Source organism: Erythrolamprus reginae, chromosome 3 (genome assembly GCF_031021105.1).
Source record: "Erythrolamprus reginae isolate rEryReg1 chromosome 3, rEryReg1.hap1, whole genome shotgun sequence".
In the NCBI taxonomy this organism is placed as follows: Eukaryota; Metazoa; Chordata; class Lepidosauria; order Squamata; family Dipsadidae; genus Erythrolamprus; species Erythrolamprus reginae.
In genome coordinates this window covers 34,943,463-34,962,428 of record NC_091952.1, presented here as the reverse complement: position 1 = coordinate 34,962,428, position 18,966 = coordinate 34,943,463, and the positions used below count along the sequence as shown (strand labels likewise).

The following is an 18,966-nucleotide window of genomic DNA, read 5'->3' as shown; positions in this document are numbered from 1 at the left end:
AAATCCCATTGGTACTGGTTCGAATGCGTGTTTGCGACAGGCGGGTGGGCGGAGCTCCCACCGCTGGTACCGGTTCATTGAACCGGACCGGACCAGTAGCAACCCACCACTGAAGATCATATGACATGGATCAGGGGCGTGTTCCTCTTGCTTTCCTACCAGTGCACTGCATGCGCATCACAACATTTCTCATGCATGCATCCCCAAGTGCAATTGCGCTTCTGCGCATGCGCAAAGAGACGATTTTCCTTCTGTACACACTCAGAGAGCCAAAAAATTGCCGAAAACTAGGGGGGGAAAGATGGCGATGCACACGGACCCACAAAGACAGCACCAGAGCCTTCATGCCAAAATTGTCCAATCAACGGTTCACTACTAAAGCGCACCAGTAGGAAACCACTTCTGACATGGATGTAACATCATCAAATCAAGTAGAATTTAAGGAAACCTTTCATTGTTTCAAAGAGCACAATTGGAAAAAACACACACCTGAAAATTCTATCTTTTTATCTAGAAGCCACGGAGTGATACTCTTCACCTCAGTTACTAAAAAAAAAATCATTCCATTATATATTTGGAGATTTTCAATGATTACCTCAGTTGTAGTGTGGAAACAAGAACTAAGATTCACAGCTAAAATCCAGTTCATATTAAGCTTCTGTTGTCAGAATGATCAAATGTCAGAAAGCTAATATAGGTAATCCTCGAGTTATGACCACAATTGAACCCAAAATGGAGGTTGCTAGGTGAAATATTTGTTAAGTGAGTTTGTTCCATTTTACGAATTTTTGTGCCCAAATCGTTGCATTCGTAATAACCCAGTGATTATGTGAATTTGGCTTCCCCATTGATTTTGCTTTGTCAGAAGGTTGCAAAAGCTGATCACACGACCTCAGGACACTGCAACAATCATAAATGTGAGTCAGAACCTAAGCATCTGTATTTTGATCATGTGACCATGGGCATGCTGGCTGAAGTGCTTGGGATCCTTAGGTTGTCATTTCCAATCTTCTTAGCAAAATCAATGAGGAAGTGTTAGGCCGAAGCCATCGTTGACTTAGAGACTTTGGCCTGCCACACGTTATGCTTTAGAATGTATTCTTGCTGTGGGAACTTGGGAGGGGCTGTTGCATGAGAGATTTAGAGATGTAGCCACAACCAATTTCTTCTAGATTCTCAAGGTCATCCTTTGTTCAGTACCTGCCCAGAAGTTGATGGGAGTAATGGACATGTTTATTTTATTTTTATTTATTTTATTTATTTGATTTTTATGCCGCCCTTCTCCTTAGACCCAGGGCGGCTTATAACATGTTAGCAATAGCACTTTTTTAAACAGAGCCAGCAATATTGCCCCCACAATCCGGGTCCTTATTTCACCCACCTCGGAAGGATGGAAGTCAACCTTGAGCCGGTGATGAGATTTGAACCGCTGGCCTACAGATCTACAGTCAGCTTCTCCTGCAGTACAGCACTCTACCTGCTGCGCCACCCCGGCTCCCAATCTTGGCAACCTTGAAGATGTCTGGACTTCAAATCCCAGAATTCCCCAGCCAGCATTTTCCGGCTGGGGAATTCTGGGAGTTGAAGTCCAAATATCTTCAAGGTTGCCAAGACTGGGAAACACTGCTCTAAAAAAAAAATCTAAGTGTGCTAATTGATAAGGCTGCAAAGTCTGATACATTTTTCAATAATTCTAAATTGTTGGAGCTAGAAAAAGGGAAGAGAAGAGCTGATGCAAAACAGCAATATAAAAGGAACGTACCCCAGACTCAACTACTCCAAAAATGTCTCTGACATCACGGATGGGCTGTTTATTTTTCTTTCGTCGGGAGCGGGTGTAAGTATCCAGCCTTCGCTGCACAGCTGCGGCCTGAGTCTTGGTCAAAGTGGACAGCAGGACAATGTTGCTATTCTCTTCATGGTCCTTCATTAGGTCAGAGAGTCCTGCATCCTGTAGCCATTCAGCTTCGGCTTCCCCCTCTGAGAGGCAAGGAAGAATGAAAAAAGCAAGGTCAACAAATAATAGCATAGCACTTCCTATTCAAAGGATGGATTCACACAACATTATAAAAGCCTGCATCTGGGTCTATAAAACACAACTGCTGAAGTTGCATAAAATGTTATTTTTATTGGTTAATGGCTCATGCAACCTGAAAATCGGACCAGAATATCTCCGAGACCGCCTTCTGCTGTACGAATCCCAGCAACCGATAAGGTCCCACAGAGTCGGCTTTCTCCGGGTCCTGTCAACTAAACAATGTCGGTTGGCGGGCCCCAGGGGAAGAGCCTTCTCTGTGGTGGCCCCGACTCTCTGGAACCAGCTCCCCCCAGTGATTAGAACTGCCCCTACCCTCCTTGCCTTTGGTAACTCCTCAAAACCCACCTTTGTCATCAGGCAATGTACCCTCTAATTTTTTTTTCCGGTGTGGGCAGAAAAGTATAGTGTCTGAGCGACAGTCCCTTTGGGACTGGGCGGCATAGAATAATTAATAAATAAATAAATAAACAAACAAACAAACAAACAAACAAATAAAAATCCCTTTTATTAAAAGAAATTAATACCGTATATACTCGAGTATAAGCCGAGTTTTTTAGCCCCAAAAATGGGCTGAAAAACACAGCCTCGGCTTATATTCGGGTCATTGACAAAGTCACCACACGAGGGCGCCATTGCTTGAGCCAGAGCGAGGAGGCACCAGCTTTTGTCCCCTCTGGCACGCCGTAGTTCCTCTCCCTAGCTCAAGCAAAGAAGGCAGCCATTTGCAATGGTGAGTCGGATTAAAAAGGCCCCCTGCTGTCAGATTCTCCTCCCCCTCCTTTGAAAGGATTTAAACTGTTTAAAAAATGGTATTTTGTGGTAGTTGCTGTCCTTGCTTGGATAGGATCTAATAATGTGTTATGAGGCAGAGCTAGACAGGAATTCTTTTTCTATCTGTCTATCTTTCTATCTATCTATTTTTCTATCTATCTATTTTTCTATCTATCTATCTATCTATCTATCTATCTATCTGTATCTATTTCTTTCTATCTATCTATCTATCTATTTTTCTATCTGTCTGTCTATCTTTATATCTATCTGTCTATCTATCTATCTATCATCTATCTATCTATCTGTATCTATTTCTATCTATCTATTTTTCTATCTAACTATTTTTCTTTCTATCTATCTATCTATCTATCTGTATCTATTTCTATCTATCTATCTATCTATCTATCTATTTTTCTATCTGTCTGTCTGTCTGTCTGTCTATCTATCTTTCTATCTATATCTATCTATCTATCTATTTTTCTATCTGTCTGTCTGTCTGTCTATCTATCTTTCTATCTATATCTATCTATCTATCTATCCATCTATTTCTATCTATCTATCTATCTATCTATCTATCTATCTATTTTTCTGTCTGTCTGTCTATCTATCTTTCTATCTATATCTATCTATCTATCTATCTATCTATCTATCTATCTATCTATCTATCTATCTATCTATTTGGTTTTCTATGCTGATAACCTCACAGCAGCTAATGCTGAAGCTCTTCTTTGGATACACTTATTTGTTTGTTTGTTTGTTTGTTTGTTTGTTTATTTATTTAATTGGATTTGTATGCAATCCCTCTCCAAGGACTCAGGGTGGCTCACAGCATATATAAAAACAGAACAATAATGTAAATCCAATTAATGATGAGAAGGAATCCAGTTTTGAAGGATTTTAACTCTTAGGTTTTAGCTTTGTTCCTGATCGAGCTACTTTTTTTACTTTTTAATTTATTGTTAATATTGTTAATTTGTTTACCCTCTTTTAAATTTACAGAGCTAGTTTACTGGTTTTCTTTAAAATAAATATTCTAAAACATGTCTCAATTAATGTAATTTTATTGTTTTCCATTTTTATAAGTTACCAGTAGCCACTGCATTTTCTAACCTCGGCTTATACTCGGGTCAATACGTTTTCCCAGTTTTTGTGGCAAAAATTGGTGCCTCGGCTTATACTCGGGTCGGCTTATACTCGAGTATATACGGTAATTTAAAAAAACCAAAATCCATTACTATTAAAACTAAATCAACCAGCAAAACCAAAAACATAACTATTAATAAATACAGGTGAGGGCTGGGGGTTTTTTCTCTGTTATTATTTAAGTGCTTTTACCATATGCTTCAAATCAAGTCACTTCTCTCTCTGTCTCTCTCTCACACTCTCTTCCTTCCTCTCTCATCTCTTTCTTTCTTTCTTTCTTTCTTTCTTTCTCTTTCTCTCTTTCCCCCTCTTGGTCTCTTTCTTTTTCTCACTTTCTCCCTCTCTTGCTTTCTCTCTCTCTCTCACTCTTTCTTGTTTTCTTTCTCACACTCTTTCTCTCTCTTGTTCTCTCTCTTGCTATCTCTTTCTCTCCCCCCTTTCTCTCTCTCTCTCTTTCTCACTTTCTCTCTATCTTGCTGTCTGTTGCTCTCACTCACTCTCGTTCTCTCTCCGTTCTTCTCAGCGGAGGCTGGTGATATTTAATGTCGGGGGGCGCGCGCGGTTGCGCGCGCTCCCTATCTCCATACCAGGCCACTCGGAACATTCAAAATAAGAAAAGCCTTCGCCGGCAGGCGTTCTCTCAGCAGAGGCCGGCAAAGGTGATATTCAATGTCGGGGGCGCGCACGTGGTTGCGCACGCTCCCTATCTCCATACCAGGCCACTCGGAACATTCAAAATAAGAAAAGCCTTCGCTGGCGAAAGTTTTTCTTATTTTGAATGTTCCGAGTGGCCTGGTATGGAGATAGGGAGCGTGCGCAACCTGCCCCGCCTCTCCTGCAACCCCCTTGCTGAGAGCCCGGGATGAAAGTGCTCTCAGCAAAGGGACTGAGACGGGCAGGGCGTGCGTTCCGGGTGCGAAGGAGCCGTGCCCAAAGGTAGGAGGCGGAGGAGGAGCAGAGTGGGCGGATTGGGCGGGGGGCAGTGACGAAAGGCCGAGGGGGGCCGGAGGCAACATGGGGAGGCAGGGGCGACTGCGGTTCCCTTCCCTTCTGCTGCCGGCGCCTCCCCACCCCCCCACCCCCCCGCGGGACTGCGCACTCATGGAAAATGGGGACTGCGCGCCCATGGAAAAGGGTGCGCGGGACGGTATTTTGGGGTGCGCGCTCGCTCACGTGCGCAGCCTACAGGGAACGGTGTCATCAGGTATGGGGGAATTGAGATATCTCCCCCGGGCCTATATAATTTATGTATGGTATGTTTGTAGGTATGTCTGCTTAAAAATGGGGTTTTCTTAACTACTTTAAATTTTTAAATTGTAAATTATTAGATTTGTTATGAATTGTTTTATTATGTTGTGAGCCGCCCCGAGTCTACGGAAAGGGGTGGCATACAAATCTAATAAATAAGTAAGTAAGTAAGTAAGTAAATAAATAAATAAATAAATAAATAAATAAATAAATACATACGACAATGGCTAGATTGTCACGGCACCCTTAAACCACAAACAACCCAATGCCTAGTCTAAACTAGTGACTCCAGTTACAGAATAATTCAGACAAAATACAATTGTAAAAACTAAACAAATGTGTCTTTAACCAAAGATATCTTAAGAAGGGCCTATTATTTTTCCCTGAATAATAGGGCTGAAAGGGCCCAATGGCCTTGTTTGTGAAACTCACAGTCCTGTTGATTTACCCATTTTATTTCCTTGAGTCAAATCCTCATCAGATATTGGACACCTTCTGGTTTACAAGGATCTCAAAATGAACATCCATGCAAAACAAATAAAGACAGACGTAGCATGTACACATTTATTCTATACTCAGCCTTTTTCCCTCATTTCTTTAGCTTTGTATAGTGAAAGCAGATTGAGTTGAGATATCATCTATCTCTATTAGAAAACTAGTTTTTAAAAATTGTTTCTGGATAAAGTTACTTTACAAAGTTTTTCATCATGCTCCTTACATATTTGGTTATTGTTACAAAATCTTGTTTCTCCAATGCTCAGTTCAGTATTCTTCCAAATCTTTTCTTTATGTATTTGTACACTTTTAAATCTAAAAAATTCTTAGTCAGCTGCTATACATTAAAGGCTAATGAATTAATGCAATATTTGTTCCAAACAACACACATTCGGATGATGCACTGATGTGCACATTATGTTGTCATATCAAATTATGAAATGGCTGCAGTAAACAGAAAAACTCAGAGAGCACCCGGAACTCCACAATACATATTATTTTGTAAGTGCTTTGTTTACAACATTATTTTTTCTGTTTCTTTCATCTTTCTTCATAGATATACACAAAGAGATATGAAAACCTGTTTGTATTCATTTGTTTCATTTTAACACTGCACATGAGTAATAAAAAAAATTCACAGCAAGCTTTTTTTCCACCTCAATTCTTAGAACATTTTTTTTCTGCCACATTTTTCTTTCATTTTTCATTGCACCTAGCCAAATATTCAGGGTATTTAGGGAAGCAAAATCTGACATCTATTTAAAGCCCTACTCTAAAGCCCAGCTCTCCAAGTATTTTTAAGAGCTGGAAGAAAACCACGTGACGTTTGCTATCCCTACAGTCAGCGGTGGGTTCCCATGCCACGCATATGCCAAGAATTCATAAAAAATCCCCCCCCCCAAAAAAAAGCCAACATGTGCAGGGCTTGAAACTCGGCTTCTGCACATGCACAAAAGAAAAAAAATCAGCAAAAAAATTCATTTCCCCCCCCCCCCCCAAAAAAAATAATTTAAAAAAAGGATGGCAACGTCCACAAACCGGCACCGACAAAACCAGCTCCATGATGTCACCAGTGGTTTGCTAGCAGTTCTGTAGAACTGGTGCAAAGCAGGAGGAACCCACCTCTGCCTACAGTTGACCTCTGTCCTATCTCTTTTGCCCCTGGTTCCAGGCACTGCCAATTCTGACTTCTTTCCAAGATAGATGTTACATATTTCCCCCCTTGGATGTCATCATGAAAAAAGAAAGACTTGTAGACTAAGAGCAAGATAAAGACATCATGGGGACATAGCCGCTCTGAGTCTTCGGAGAGAGGCGGCATACAAATCTAATAAATAAAATAATAATGGCATCCCTCCACTCCAAAAAATCAAAAGCGTGTTTGTATAGAAATAGCATTTAAACTTATATACTGTTTCATAGTGCTTCTACAGCCCTGTCTCTAAGTAGTTCACAGACTCAGCATATTGCCCCCAACAACCTGGGTTGGAAGGCTGAATCAACCATGAGCCAGTAAGAATCGAACTACTGGTAGTCGACAGAATTAGAAACATAGAACACAGAAACATAGAAGACTGACGGCAGAAAAAGACCTCATGATCTATCTAGTCTGCCCTTATACTATTTTCTGTGTTTTATCTTAGGATGGATATATGTTTATCCCAGGCATGTTACTGTGGATTTACCAACCATGTCTGCTGGAAATTTGTTTCAAGGGTCTACTACTCTTTCAGTAAAATAATATTTTCTCATGTTGCTTTTGAACTTTCCCCCAACTAACTTCAGATGTGTCCCCTTGTTCTTATGTTCACTTTCCTATTAAAAACACTTCCCTCCTGGACCTTATTTAACCCTTGTAGAAGTTTTAGCTTGCAGAATTAGCCTGCAATACTGCATTCTAACAACTGTGGCACCACAGCTCCTGTATCAGGCTTAGGTGAAAGTTACCTTCAATCTTAATGAATCACAAACTGCGACCAAGCAAGAATTGGAAACTATACATTGTAGTTTCATAATTTTTTTTAAAAAAACTGTCCTGGAAAAGTTTATAGAACCAGCATAACTCTACAAGGAATCTAGGATTAACCTGGTATGAATTAAAAATACTATAACATCCCATAGTTGGGAATTAGTGATACCTCTAAATGTAAATGAAGCTTTTCTACACGCACAAGCACACTTCTGATTTTTACTTGTAGCTGTTCAGGTATTTTCATTACCAAGAATAGTCTCATTACTTGACAGAGTGCATTGATCTTTTTCACTTAGGTACAATTATTTAGAAGCCAGGAAAATACAAGGATATTTCAAAGAAATGCACACCCCCTACTACTTTCCAAAACAAAGACAGTTTCTCAATGAGGAACTCTACCAGGTTCTTTATCTGCCTACCAGAAAACAACAGAAAGAAAAACAATCCATTGGTCCAAATTTACATGAAATGTCTATCTAAGGTTTAGTTCATAGACTTCCCAGACTTTGCCTTAGGAATAAGTTCAGCTCAGCAGCTGAATATACAAAACCAGTTAATTTTATTCTCCCAGTATTATGTATGAAATTTAGAACAAGGAACTTTCCTAGACTTCCAGAGAAGAAATGGCAAACTGATGATGGTTCAGCATTTTGAGGAGCCAACAAGAAGCCTGCAAATACATTAGATCCATAGGCCCTCTCTGGAGAGAAGAAATAATATTGCCCACACTGCACTCAATATGTTTCTCCTCACAATAAAATTGAAATGCAGCTGTCATTGGGGCAAATCAGGAGCCGAGGGAATTTTTCGTTCTTGCTCTAGCTGCAGTTGGATTCTTTAAAACAGTTGTTCCCAACTTTTTTTTGGCCATGGCCCACCTAAGCATCTCTAAAATCCTGAGGCCTCCCCCCCCCATGACATATAATTCTTATTATTCAAAAAGTGAACTATTTACTCGGAGGAAGCCTGAAAGGCCATTAATTAGGTTTAAACAAGGTTCCAATTGCCCCCATTAAAAAAGAAATTGTCCCCCTGTGGGGCATGGGCCCCACGTTGGGAACCAGGACTTTAAAGCAGTGTTTCTCAACCTTGGCCACTTGAAGATATCTGGACTTCAACTCCCAGAGTTCCCCAGCCAGCGAATACTGGCTGGGGAACTCTGGGAGTTGAAGTCCAGATACCTTCAAGTGGCCAAGGTTGGGAAACACTGCTTTAAAGGATACTACACTTGCCCTTCCTTCCTAACCTGGCTTTGGAAACCGACTTTTAATTGTTTTAAAGAAATTCAACACGTTCAAAATTACAAGGCTGAGTGTATTCAATCTTTAGGGTAAGAAAATGAAACTGTATCTTTAAAAGTTTACAAATTCAAAATAAACAGCAAAAAGGAAGAGTAAATAAGGTTTCAACTCTATAAGGTTTTAAATAAATTAAGGGCTCAAAGAAAGCTGTAACATTTGACTTTGAATGTTAAGATGCTGACATTAATTTTAAAGAATAAATGTACTTCTGTGGCAAAATATTTTTGATATTGGAGACAAAACAAGATAAAAAACTTATACTGGTATTCAGAGTTATCACTGAGGAATTGCAACTGCACTTTAAATCAACACTGTCAGCTATATTCTACATGTTTTCATGAACACCCTGTCCCAGAAATTATTGTGGCAGGAAAAAAACATATCTGAAATTATTAAGAAAACAATGTGAACAACAATTTATGACTGGAAACAGTAAGCGGATCTCTAAAAATTAAAAGATAATGCTCACCATGACAGTAGAGATTTATATGATTTGAAGAAAAATCAGAGTAATTACAATTTTTTTCTTGCTGTCTTACAAAAGAAGCTGAATCAAGGATTAATGGTTGAAAAAGGATGGTTTTATATTGCTGTGGTTAGCTCTGGCCCAGCTCCTGCCCCAAGGACTGTGGATGTGGGGGAGACATCCACATGCTGCAGGCCTGTTTTGCCCCCCTCCCCTGTGGAATCTGCTGATGAAGGCTCCTCTGACCAAGAAGACATGAGTGATAGGGAGGAGGAGAGTGTGGCAGACAGCTCAGAAGGAGATCAATTATCTAGCTCCTCCTTGGATTCAGAACAAGAGTTAATGATACAGCCATGCATGGGGAGAGCGATTGCATAGGCAACAACAACTGAGAGATTATTATCAAAGAAAATGAGGCCACCTGTGATTGGGTGGGGCTGTTGTAATTAGTGAGGCTGCTGTAAATAGCAGCCTGTGGGTTTGGCCATTGTGGAAGATTATCTGATCCTTGTGTTTCATGACTGCTTTACTGACTTTGACCTTTTGTGTGCTGATTTTTCCCCGCTTTGAAACTAAACCAGGGCAAAGTGTGTTTCACTTTGTGAAAGAAGAAGGACTGTGAATTGCCTCACAGCTGCAAGCTAAGTATCGCAGAACTGATAAGGGACTTGTACAAATTACCAGTTTGTTTGGAGACGAGTGCTCTTTGCTATACCAAAAGAGGGCTTGGTTTAAGTGAATTTTCATGATAAAGAACATTCTTTTGAATTTGTACCTGTGAATTTTTGGGAGGATTCTACCAGACAACCTGACAGAACATATATAAAAAGAAGAAATATATTTGATTAGGTTTAAAAATGAGTTAGTTGTTAATTTGTGGGCTCTTTTTAGACTTGCTGATACCTGGACAAGACATTGTTACTGAGTTTGCTTCTAGTTAAGAGTTGAGATGGAATGATGAGTTTTATATTTTGCTTTATATTAGTGAACAATTTTGTTTATTTCAGAACTCTGTTTAGACTTTTTGCTGACACTTGGATTGTAATCTGTTATTTATTAGATTTGCCTAAAATTAAGAGCTGAACTATAGGATGAAGACTTATATTCAAGAGCCAGGGTTGGCGCAGTGATTAGAATGCAGCACTGCGGGCTACTTCAGCTGACTGCTAGCTAACTGCTAGCTGTAGTTCAGCAGTTCAAATCTCACCACTGGCTTAAGGTTGATTATATAAGTCTAGTATATAAGTCTAAATGCTATTGCTATCGCTACATATTTGTAAAAGGAGAGATAGTTGAACAGTTGGTACTTGTGATAAATTTGTGGGAAGTTTATTTCTTTCTGAAACTTTTATTTTTCAACAGTGTTGCAAAAAGTCAAAATGTGAATTTAGAAACAATCGCACTTAGGGGAGTTGGTTCCTGTTTCAAGGTCAAGTAAGCATGAAGACAATCAAACCTTTAAATTTAATTAAGAATAAACAGAAATTTATGCCAAAAACTCTGATCCTGGCGAGAGAGGAAGAAAGTTTGAACTATTTGCTCCCTACTTTGTTCAAATCTCCAGACCCTGATTCTCCCCTTGGGAGACAAGTTCTCATAATAGAAACTTTCAACTCAGGGCAACAACAAACAAGCATGGAGAGGCTTCATCCAATCACAAACTTTAGATGACAGAACTATGGTGATGTCAAAGAACTGGAACACTTTTGCATCTCCCTGTTCCACAATAATAAACATGTTGAAACTTATTTCCCTACAGTTTTTTTTTTAATCATGCAAAACATATTAGCATTTCGAATCATCAAGTCAGAAGGCATCTGACTTAATGCCTTCTGACTTGATGCTAGGTTCAAACCCTTGCTTAAGAAAAGAATTTAAGTTGAAAATTTTCAGCTACTATTTCAATACATTCTTTTTTAAAAAAAGGAATACCACCACTTCCTTAGATAATGCATTTGCTTTGGCTGCAATTCTCTTTGCCTGACATTTCACTATAGCTTTTATCTCAAGAATAAAATAAAGTTTACTTGAAAGAGCTTACCATTTGCCACAACTGCTGTGGCCCAGTAAACTAGTGTTTGCAAAATATATTTTCATTTTTTTTTATTTTTAAAATATTTTATTTACAAATATACAATAAATACATAAGAAACATATACGGTAATTACGATTGACAATAAAAACATGGTGAATTACATAAGCAATAATCATATACTTTGACAATAAACCAAGACATATAAACAAAACAGTCAATAAACATACAGACCTACAAAAGGAAAGGAAAGAAAAAAGAAAGAAGACGAAGAAGAAAGGGAAGAAAGGAATGGGCGGGTGTATGGTAGAACCGTGTTAAGATTATGAACTAGTTATATTTTCAGCAGCTCATTTCCTTACATCTAATTTTTAGAATTATAGATAAGTACAGTGTTCCCTCAATTTTTGCGGGTTCGAACTTCGTGGAAAGTCTATACCACGGTTTTTCAAAAATATTAATTAAAAAATACTTTGCAGGGGTTTTTCCTATACCACGGTTTTTCCCACCCGATGATGTCATATGTCATCGCCAAACTTTAGTCTGCCTTTAATAAATATTTTTTTAAATAAACTTTAATAAATAAACATGGTGATTAATAATCTGAATGGTTGCTAAGGGAATGGGAAATTGCAGTTTAAGGGGTTTAAAGTGTTAAGGGGAGGCTTGGGATACTGTTCATAGCCTAAAATAGTGTATTTACTTCCGCATCTCTACTTCGCGGAAATTCAACTTTCGCGGGCGGTCTCGGAACGCATCCCCCGCGGAAAGCGAGGGAACACTGTAAAAGCAATCGTTGAATAAATCAAGGTAAAGAGGCTTTTAAAAAGTCATTCCACTTTTAGGGTATATATCGATGTCTCTTGCATCAATTGAAAAAGAAGGAAAAAGTTTTATACCAGATTTGTATCTGTTTGAATATATACAGTTCTTGTCATTTGTACTGCTGTGGCCCAGTAAACTAGTGTTTGCAAAACATATTTTCAATTCAACCTCTAGTAAGCTACAGTCACTTCTTACCTTCTAGAAGTTTGGCTTCTGTAAGGCTGCCGTCATAAGACTCAGATTCAGTGCTTTCTTTGATGCTCTCTACTTCTAGCCAAAAGGTATCCATTGCTAGATTATTTGATGAGTCTGTCTGGGACGGCCTGTATTCCATTTGGGGAATCTCTGAGGAGCTCTTCCGAGAAAAGTGATTCATCTTGCAAGGGCAATTTCTACTGCTAAGGGAGAAGGGGAGAGAAAACACCCAGTTATTAGACAAATAAATATTGCGTATAGTATCAGCGCTTACTGCGTCAGAAGGCTGACTGTCAACACCTTCCAGAAAAGATAAGGTTCTGCAACATCCTTATTTTCTCATTTAACTGCACAGTAATGTAGTCTACTCCTCCTATGATCAGGGCGAAGGGGCTTGTGTGGGTAAATGTAACCGTGGACTATGTCGTTAGACATGTATAAGAACCCAAGGCAAACAGGCCATGATGGATATTCCAGACTAACACTGATCACATCTGCCAACCCACACTCCTTCCAAATGCCAACACACTGTACTCAGTGGTGGGCTCCTACCGTAACGGCTAATTGCACGCAACTCTGTGGCTCCGGCACGTGAGTGTGGGGTCAAGCGCAAAATCTTGCACAGGGACGCATGCGGGGAACCAAAAAACCTTGCCGAAACATTCATGTACAACTTATATAAGACAATGATCGATATAACTTGCAGACATCCGACAAACATGCATGGTATGTTTGTGTGTGTGTTTGTTAATAAATGGGGTTCTTTTTAAATCTTTTTTAAATATTTTAAATTTATTTGGATTTGTCATGATTTGCTGTATCTTGCTGTGAGCCGCCCCGAGTCTGCGGAGAGGGGCGGCATACAAATCTAAATAATAAATAAATAAATAAATAAATAAATAAATAAATAAATAAACTATATGTATAATCACTTAAAATACAAATAAATTAGTAACATCATACAAACCAGATAAACTTCATTTATACTTGTCAAAATCAACTACTACTCTACCCAAGAGTACATAAAACCAAAGTTTATCCCATCCACATATTCAAATCAGCGGTCGTATATTATTGATGCACCAGCCATCAGCTGGTCCCCCCTTCCTTTTCCTATCTTTATAATCCCCTCTTTCTACTTTTTCTTCTCTCTTTCCCTCTTTCTTTCTATTACTTTCCTCATTTTGTTTTTCAATAGGATATTTATGATTGTGCTAAGATTGTACTAATAGTTATTTTCCACTCTGTCTCTTTTTTGTTAATGTATATATTCAATAAAGATTATTTTAAAAATAAAATTAAAAAACACCTTGCCGAAACATGTGCGCACGTGTGTTCCCATGTGAGATTTTGCTAGCTGCAGATGCAGGAAGCAAAATTGAGCTCAAGCCCGCACTCCCGCGCCAGAGCCGCATGCAATTAATTCAATTAAATTAAATCAAATAAATAAATAGATAAATTAGCTGTTATGGTACGAGCCCACCACTGATTGGAAACATGTGGAAGAGGCCTTCATTCTGCAGTGGTTAGACAATGCTAAAATGAATGAATCGGTGTAGACTAAAGCCTGAAAATAACCCCAAGTTTTCACGTTTCAACTACCAAGAGCATGTTTCCTTGTCCCCCCAAGTTTTCACGTTTCAACTACCAAGAGCATGTTTCCTTGTCCTCTCCTAAATTGCTTTCCTCATCCTTCAGAACACGCAGAAGAACATCACGGGTTCAGAGTGGGTCTGTAAACATTAAGAACTTTACAAATTTAAAGGAAATTTTTTGCAATCCTAAAAGGATTGAAAAGCACTTTGTTATGCAAAATGTAATCCTAACACATTTGGAGGATAAAAAGAAGGCTTCAAGAGTTGTACTGTAAACCTAATCCTACGTAGCTTCTGCTCTGGCAATCTCACACTACTTACCAGATCTTACAAAACTTTTGCCAGACCCATCCTCGAATACAGCTCATCTGTTTGGAACCCATATCGCATCTCAGACATTAACACCCTTGAAAATGTCCAAAGATACTTCACCAGAAGAGCCCTTCACTCCTCCACTCGAAATAGAATACCCTACGAGACTAGACTTTCAATCCTGGGCCTAGAAAGCCTAGAACTAAGACGCCTTAAACAAGATCTAAGTATTGCCCACAAGATCATATGCTGCAACGTCCTGCCTGTCGGCGACTACTTCAGCTTCAACCACAACAACACAAGAGCACACAACAGATTTAAACTGAATATTAACTGCTCCAAACTTGACTGTAAAAAATATGACTTCAGTAACCGAGTTGTCGAAGTGTGGAACTCATTACCGGACTCCACAGTGTCATCCCCAAACCCCCAACACTTTACCCTTAGATTATCTATGGTTGACCTATCCAGATTCCTAAGAGGTCAGTAAGGGGCGAGTACAAGTGCATTAGAGTGCCTTCCACCCCCTGTCCTATTGCTCTCTTATATCTCCTATACCTTTCTATTCTTTCTTAGATATATTTTACTATGAGTATCTCCTCTATAATCTTCATCATGTATTTTACTATGTGTATATAGATATATACCCACTAAAACCCTCATTGTGTATTGGACAAAACAAACAAACAAACAAATAAATAAATAAATAAATAAAAATAAATAAATAAAAATAAATAAATAAATAAAAAATCTTAGCTAATTCTTTCTGGAGCAAACAGCAGTATTCAGGAAAAGCCCTCTGAATATAGCTGACTTGTTCACTGAACGGATGGTTCTCAGGCCTCTCGTGCAGTGATTTTCTCAAGCCTGCAATCCAGGATACAGAAATGCATGAACAAAGCATACCTGTGTAACAAATCACAATGCTGGGATGGGAAAGCAGTGCACTGAAAGAAATTCACAGGAAAGTTAAATCATATAAAAAGGGGCAGATCGTTGGATAGCCTCCAGTTAGCCTCTCAAGGTCTTATAATTTACTTGGCAGGGAGACAGCAGATGAAAGGGATTTTTTAAAAAATAAAATTAAACATGCATGTGTGTAAGGGGGGGGGGGAGGAATAATATAATTGGAAACCAAGTCCCTCTTTCATTTGCTTCCAAGCCTTTGCCTGAAGCATTGTCATTTGAATAATGGATTATAGTAAGTAATCACTTAAAACCTATGAGGGCCAGATCAACCGATATTAGGTCTCCCCAGCAGTGCAAGAATGCTGTGTGGTTAAGTAAATTAAGCAGCTGGAAAAACAGCCAATTTTAATTCACAGAATACTATTCTGGGAGAGGAGAAACTCTCCAATCAACATTATAATTACCATTCCGCTGCCATTCCAAAGAGGAACTGCAGAAGAAAAATTCAACTTACACCGGTATTACTTAGACAATGCTGTTTGGTTTCCGCCATCTAGAACATGTAGCTATTTGGTCTCAAAACAACTTCCTCTAGTTATTTCCAGTTTTCAGAAAGACTAAATATCTGGTGTACAAGTTATCCAGGGGTTAAATGTTCCCAGTTCACTGGATTAGGCGTAAAGCCGCCTGAGAGGGGCGGCATACAAATCTAATAAATAATAATAATAATAATAATAATAATAATAATAATAATAATACCAGACATTGTGATCGTGGAGAAAAAGAAAGTATGGATCATCGACATCGCAATCCCAGGGGACAGCAGAATTGAGGAGAAGCAGCTAGAGAAATTAGTGAAATACGAAGATCTAAAAATCGAGCTGCAACGACTCTGGCATAAGCCAGTGAAAGTGGTCCCAGTGGTACTGGGCACGCTGGGCGCAGTGCCAAAGGATCTCAGCGGACATTTGAAAACCATCGGAATTGACAAAATCTCCATCTGTCAATTGCAAAAGGCCGCTTTACTGGGATCGGCAAACATATAATTCGCCGCTACATCACACAGTCCTAGGTGCTTGGGAAGCGCCCAACTGGTGATGAAATACGAAATCCAGCATAGTGATCTCGTTTGCTGTGTTGTACTGACATAATAATAATAATAATAATAATAATAATAATAATAATAATAATAATAATAAAGGTAGCAGAGGCCACTGGTGGTTCGCTGAGCCGATAGCGATGGCTGGCTGGTCCCCTAGTAGCCGCTCACTCGCTCGGCCTGCCCCACATAGTCTCTGCTCTGCAGCTTGCCTGCCTAAAGTGCTGCGCCCCTGATCTGCCTGCCAGGTATAAGTCTGCAAAGTTGTGGCCTACTTAGCTGCCCCTGCCCACAATTTTCAAAAAGTCCAGTTGCATCTTGAAAAAGCACCTTTGGGACAATCATGACCTGGATGACTGAGAATCTCTACAGACATTTAGCGATGCACTTTGGAATGAACATGTTTTGCACAGATTTCTACAAAAAATACAGATTACAAGAACCATTTACATTTCAGTTGGAGATGCAGAGAGCATAGATCAATGTTGCTGAACCCTTTTGGCACCGAGCGCTGAAACGGGAGCATGTGTGGAAGAGAAGTTCACCTGGTCTTCTGTTTCTGGCGTGCGTACATGAAGATTAGCTGGCTGGTGCGCATATGCACGTCAGAACCTGGAAGAGCAACGGGTGACAGCTGGAGTACCCGGAGAGATGGCCCTCAGTGCCACTTCCGGCACACATGCCATAGGTTCACTATCATGGGCATAGATTCATCACCAACAGCCTTTTTTGGCACCCAAGGAAAAAAAGGTTCGCCATCACTGCCGTAAAGCCTCCTTCCACACCATTCTCTGTGAGTGCCCGGCAGAGGCTGGCAACCCCAAAACATCAGCTTGATTAAGCCAGCCTGGCCCTGTGTCAAAAGGGGGCCCTAACCATGATAGCCTATGCCTGTCTAACCGAAAACAGGCTACACTGCGTTCATTGTGACTTACTCCCAGGTAGGTGGGTAGAGCAGCTTTTCCCAGCCAATAGCTTGCTTGCAGCTTATAATAAGTAAAATAATATTATTAATATTAACACTAAAGTTCCATTGGGGCCCGGATCGAAGAGTTGGGGGAGTGCACAAAATGTTTATTTCTTCCGGGGTGTGTGTAACAGAAAATAATTGAGAAGCACTGAGGTAAACTACGGAGAGGGGTGGCATACAAATCTTAATAATAATAATAATAATAATAACAACAACAACAACAACAACAACAACAATAATATTACAAGTCTTGCATGAAGATGAATTGGAGGAAGAGAAATCCATTTCTCTTCTTGTGTCCTGATAAATGGATGCTGATAAGCAATAAAGCATGATAGAGGATAGCACAGCAATCTGCAATTGGGAAATACTTCCCTGATTCAGAGCCTGGGATCAAATGTTTGACATGATTTGTTTAATTCTGATAGCATTTTGTGTTCAATCAGCTTTTATTGGAGGATAACCACATCTGGATGTGGTCCCATTGGGATAGGGCACCATAGATGTCAAATTAATTAAATTAAATTAAAATTATTTATTTATTATTTACAAATATGAGCTAGCATCCATAGGTTAGTAGAAATCTCTAGAGTTGCTGAGAAAGAGATATTTTTTGCAAATTCTCCATGCAATTTCTACTTTATTCAAAAATGGATGATTCAAAAAGGCTGAATCTCTACCTGAAATAAAGCAATTTATCAGTGCAAAGCCTTAACATCTGTTCTATGGGGTCTGCAGAGCGAAATGCCTTTCTGTGATATTTTACAGACTACAAACTCTTTCCCTGCTCTTCTCCAGCTCCAAACACAGTTCCAACAAATGAGGACCTTTTCATTCACAAACATGTTCACCCTTCCATGCTTTCATAATTATGAAACACTATTGTCCTGGTTTTTTTAAACTTCTCATTCTGCTATTTTCAATACCATCTAAATACTTTATGAATTACACTTTGATAGGTGGCTTGGTAGAATTAGAATCCAGCACTGACCCGTTAGGAATTAACATATCTGTAATTACAGCTGACTTCTTTTGGAGGCATTTATCATGTCCACTGTGATGATAAAAATGCTTTCCATTCCCTGAGTTAGCAGAATACTAAAAGAAGAAAATCTCTATTTTACAATACTTTGCTTTATCGCAGAATGGTGGCCGCTGCTTCCAGATTAGCAGGGTGTGTTTAGCTAAGAGATTGGTTAAAACCTGGCTTTGCTGCTATCCCACTTACCAGCCGGTAGAAAACCGCCCACCCACCCACCAATCATAGCTGCGATGCAAGGACATTGTTTGAGAAGGGTACAGATTTGATAAATGGCTCAGGCCACATTCTCCTGTTTTACTACTCATGGGGAAGAAAAAGGCACACCACCTCCACACACTTGCTGTAGAGGAATTGTCCAGTGAATATGAGCTGCTGTAAAATTTGGACAAGCAATCCAGTCCAATCCAATACGAGGACAATAAAAAGAGCTACCGAGTACTTTCAGACAGAGGCAATATTTTTAAATATAGCTAGGTATGCAGTCTCGGAAGAGTAAATGTTTAACCTTCTTCAAAATGCTGCACCTCATTTTTTGGGTGGGAAGGTAAGAACA

General features: G+C 39.4%; 1 protein-coding gene across 17 annotated transcripts in view; it reads right to left on the bottom strand.

Annotated features, from left to right (window-relative positions):
* ARHGAP40 (Rho GTPase activating protein 40) overlaps positions 1-18,966 on the bottom strand; it is an 82,216-nt gene that overhangs the window by 27,297 nt on the left and 35,953 nt on the right. For 9 of the 17 annotated variants that reach the window (XM_070744768.1, XM_070744767.1, XM_070744776.1 and 6 more), the window contains 2 exons: positions 12,487-12,689; positions 1,763-1,980 (listed from right to left, as the gene is read on the bottom strand). In XM_070744768.1, coding sequence (XP_070600869.1) covers positions 1,763-1,980; positions 12,487-12,667 — 399 coding nt within the window. In that variant the 5' untranslated portion in view covers positions 12,668-12,689. Of the gene's footprint in view, positions 1-1,762; positions 1,981-12,486; positions 12,690-16,851; positions 17,014-18,966 lie in introns of those variants that run through there. The other 8 variants (XM_070744770.1, XM_070744774.1, XM_070744778.1 and 5 more) reach the window with 2 other exon arrangements.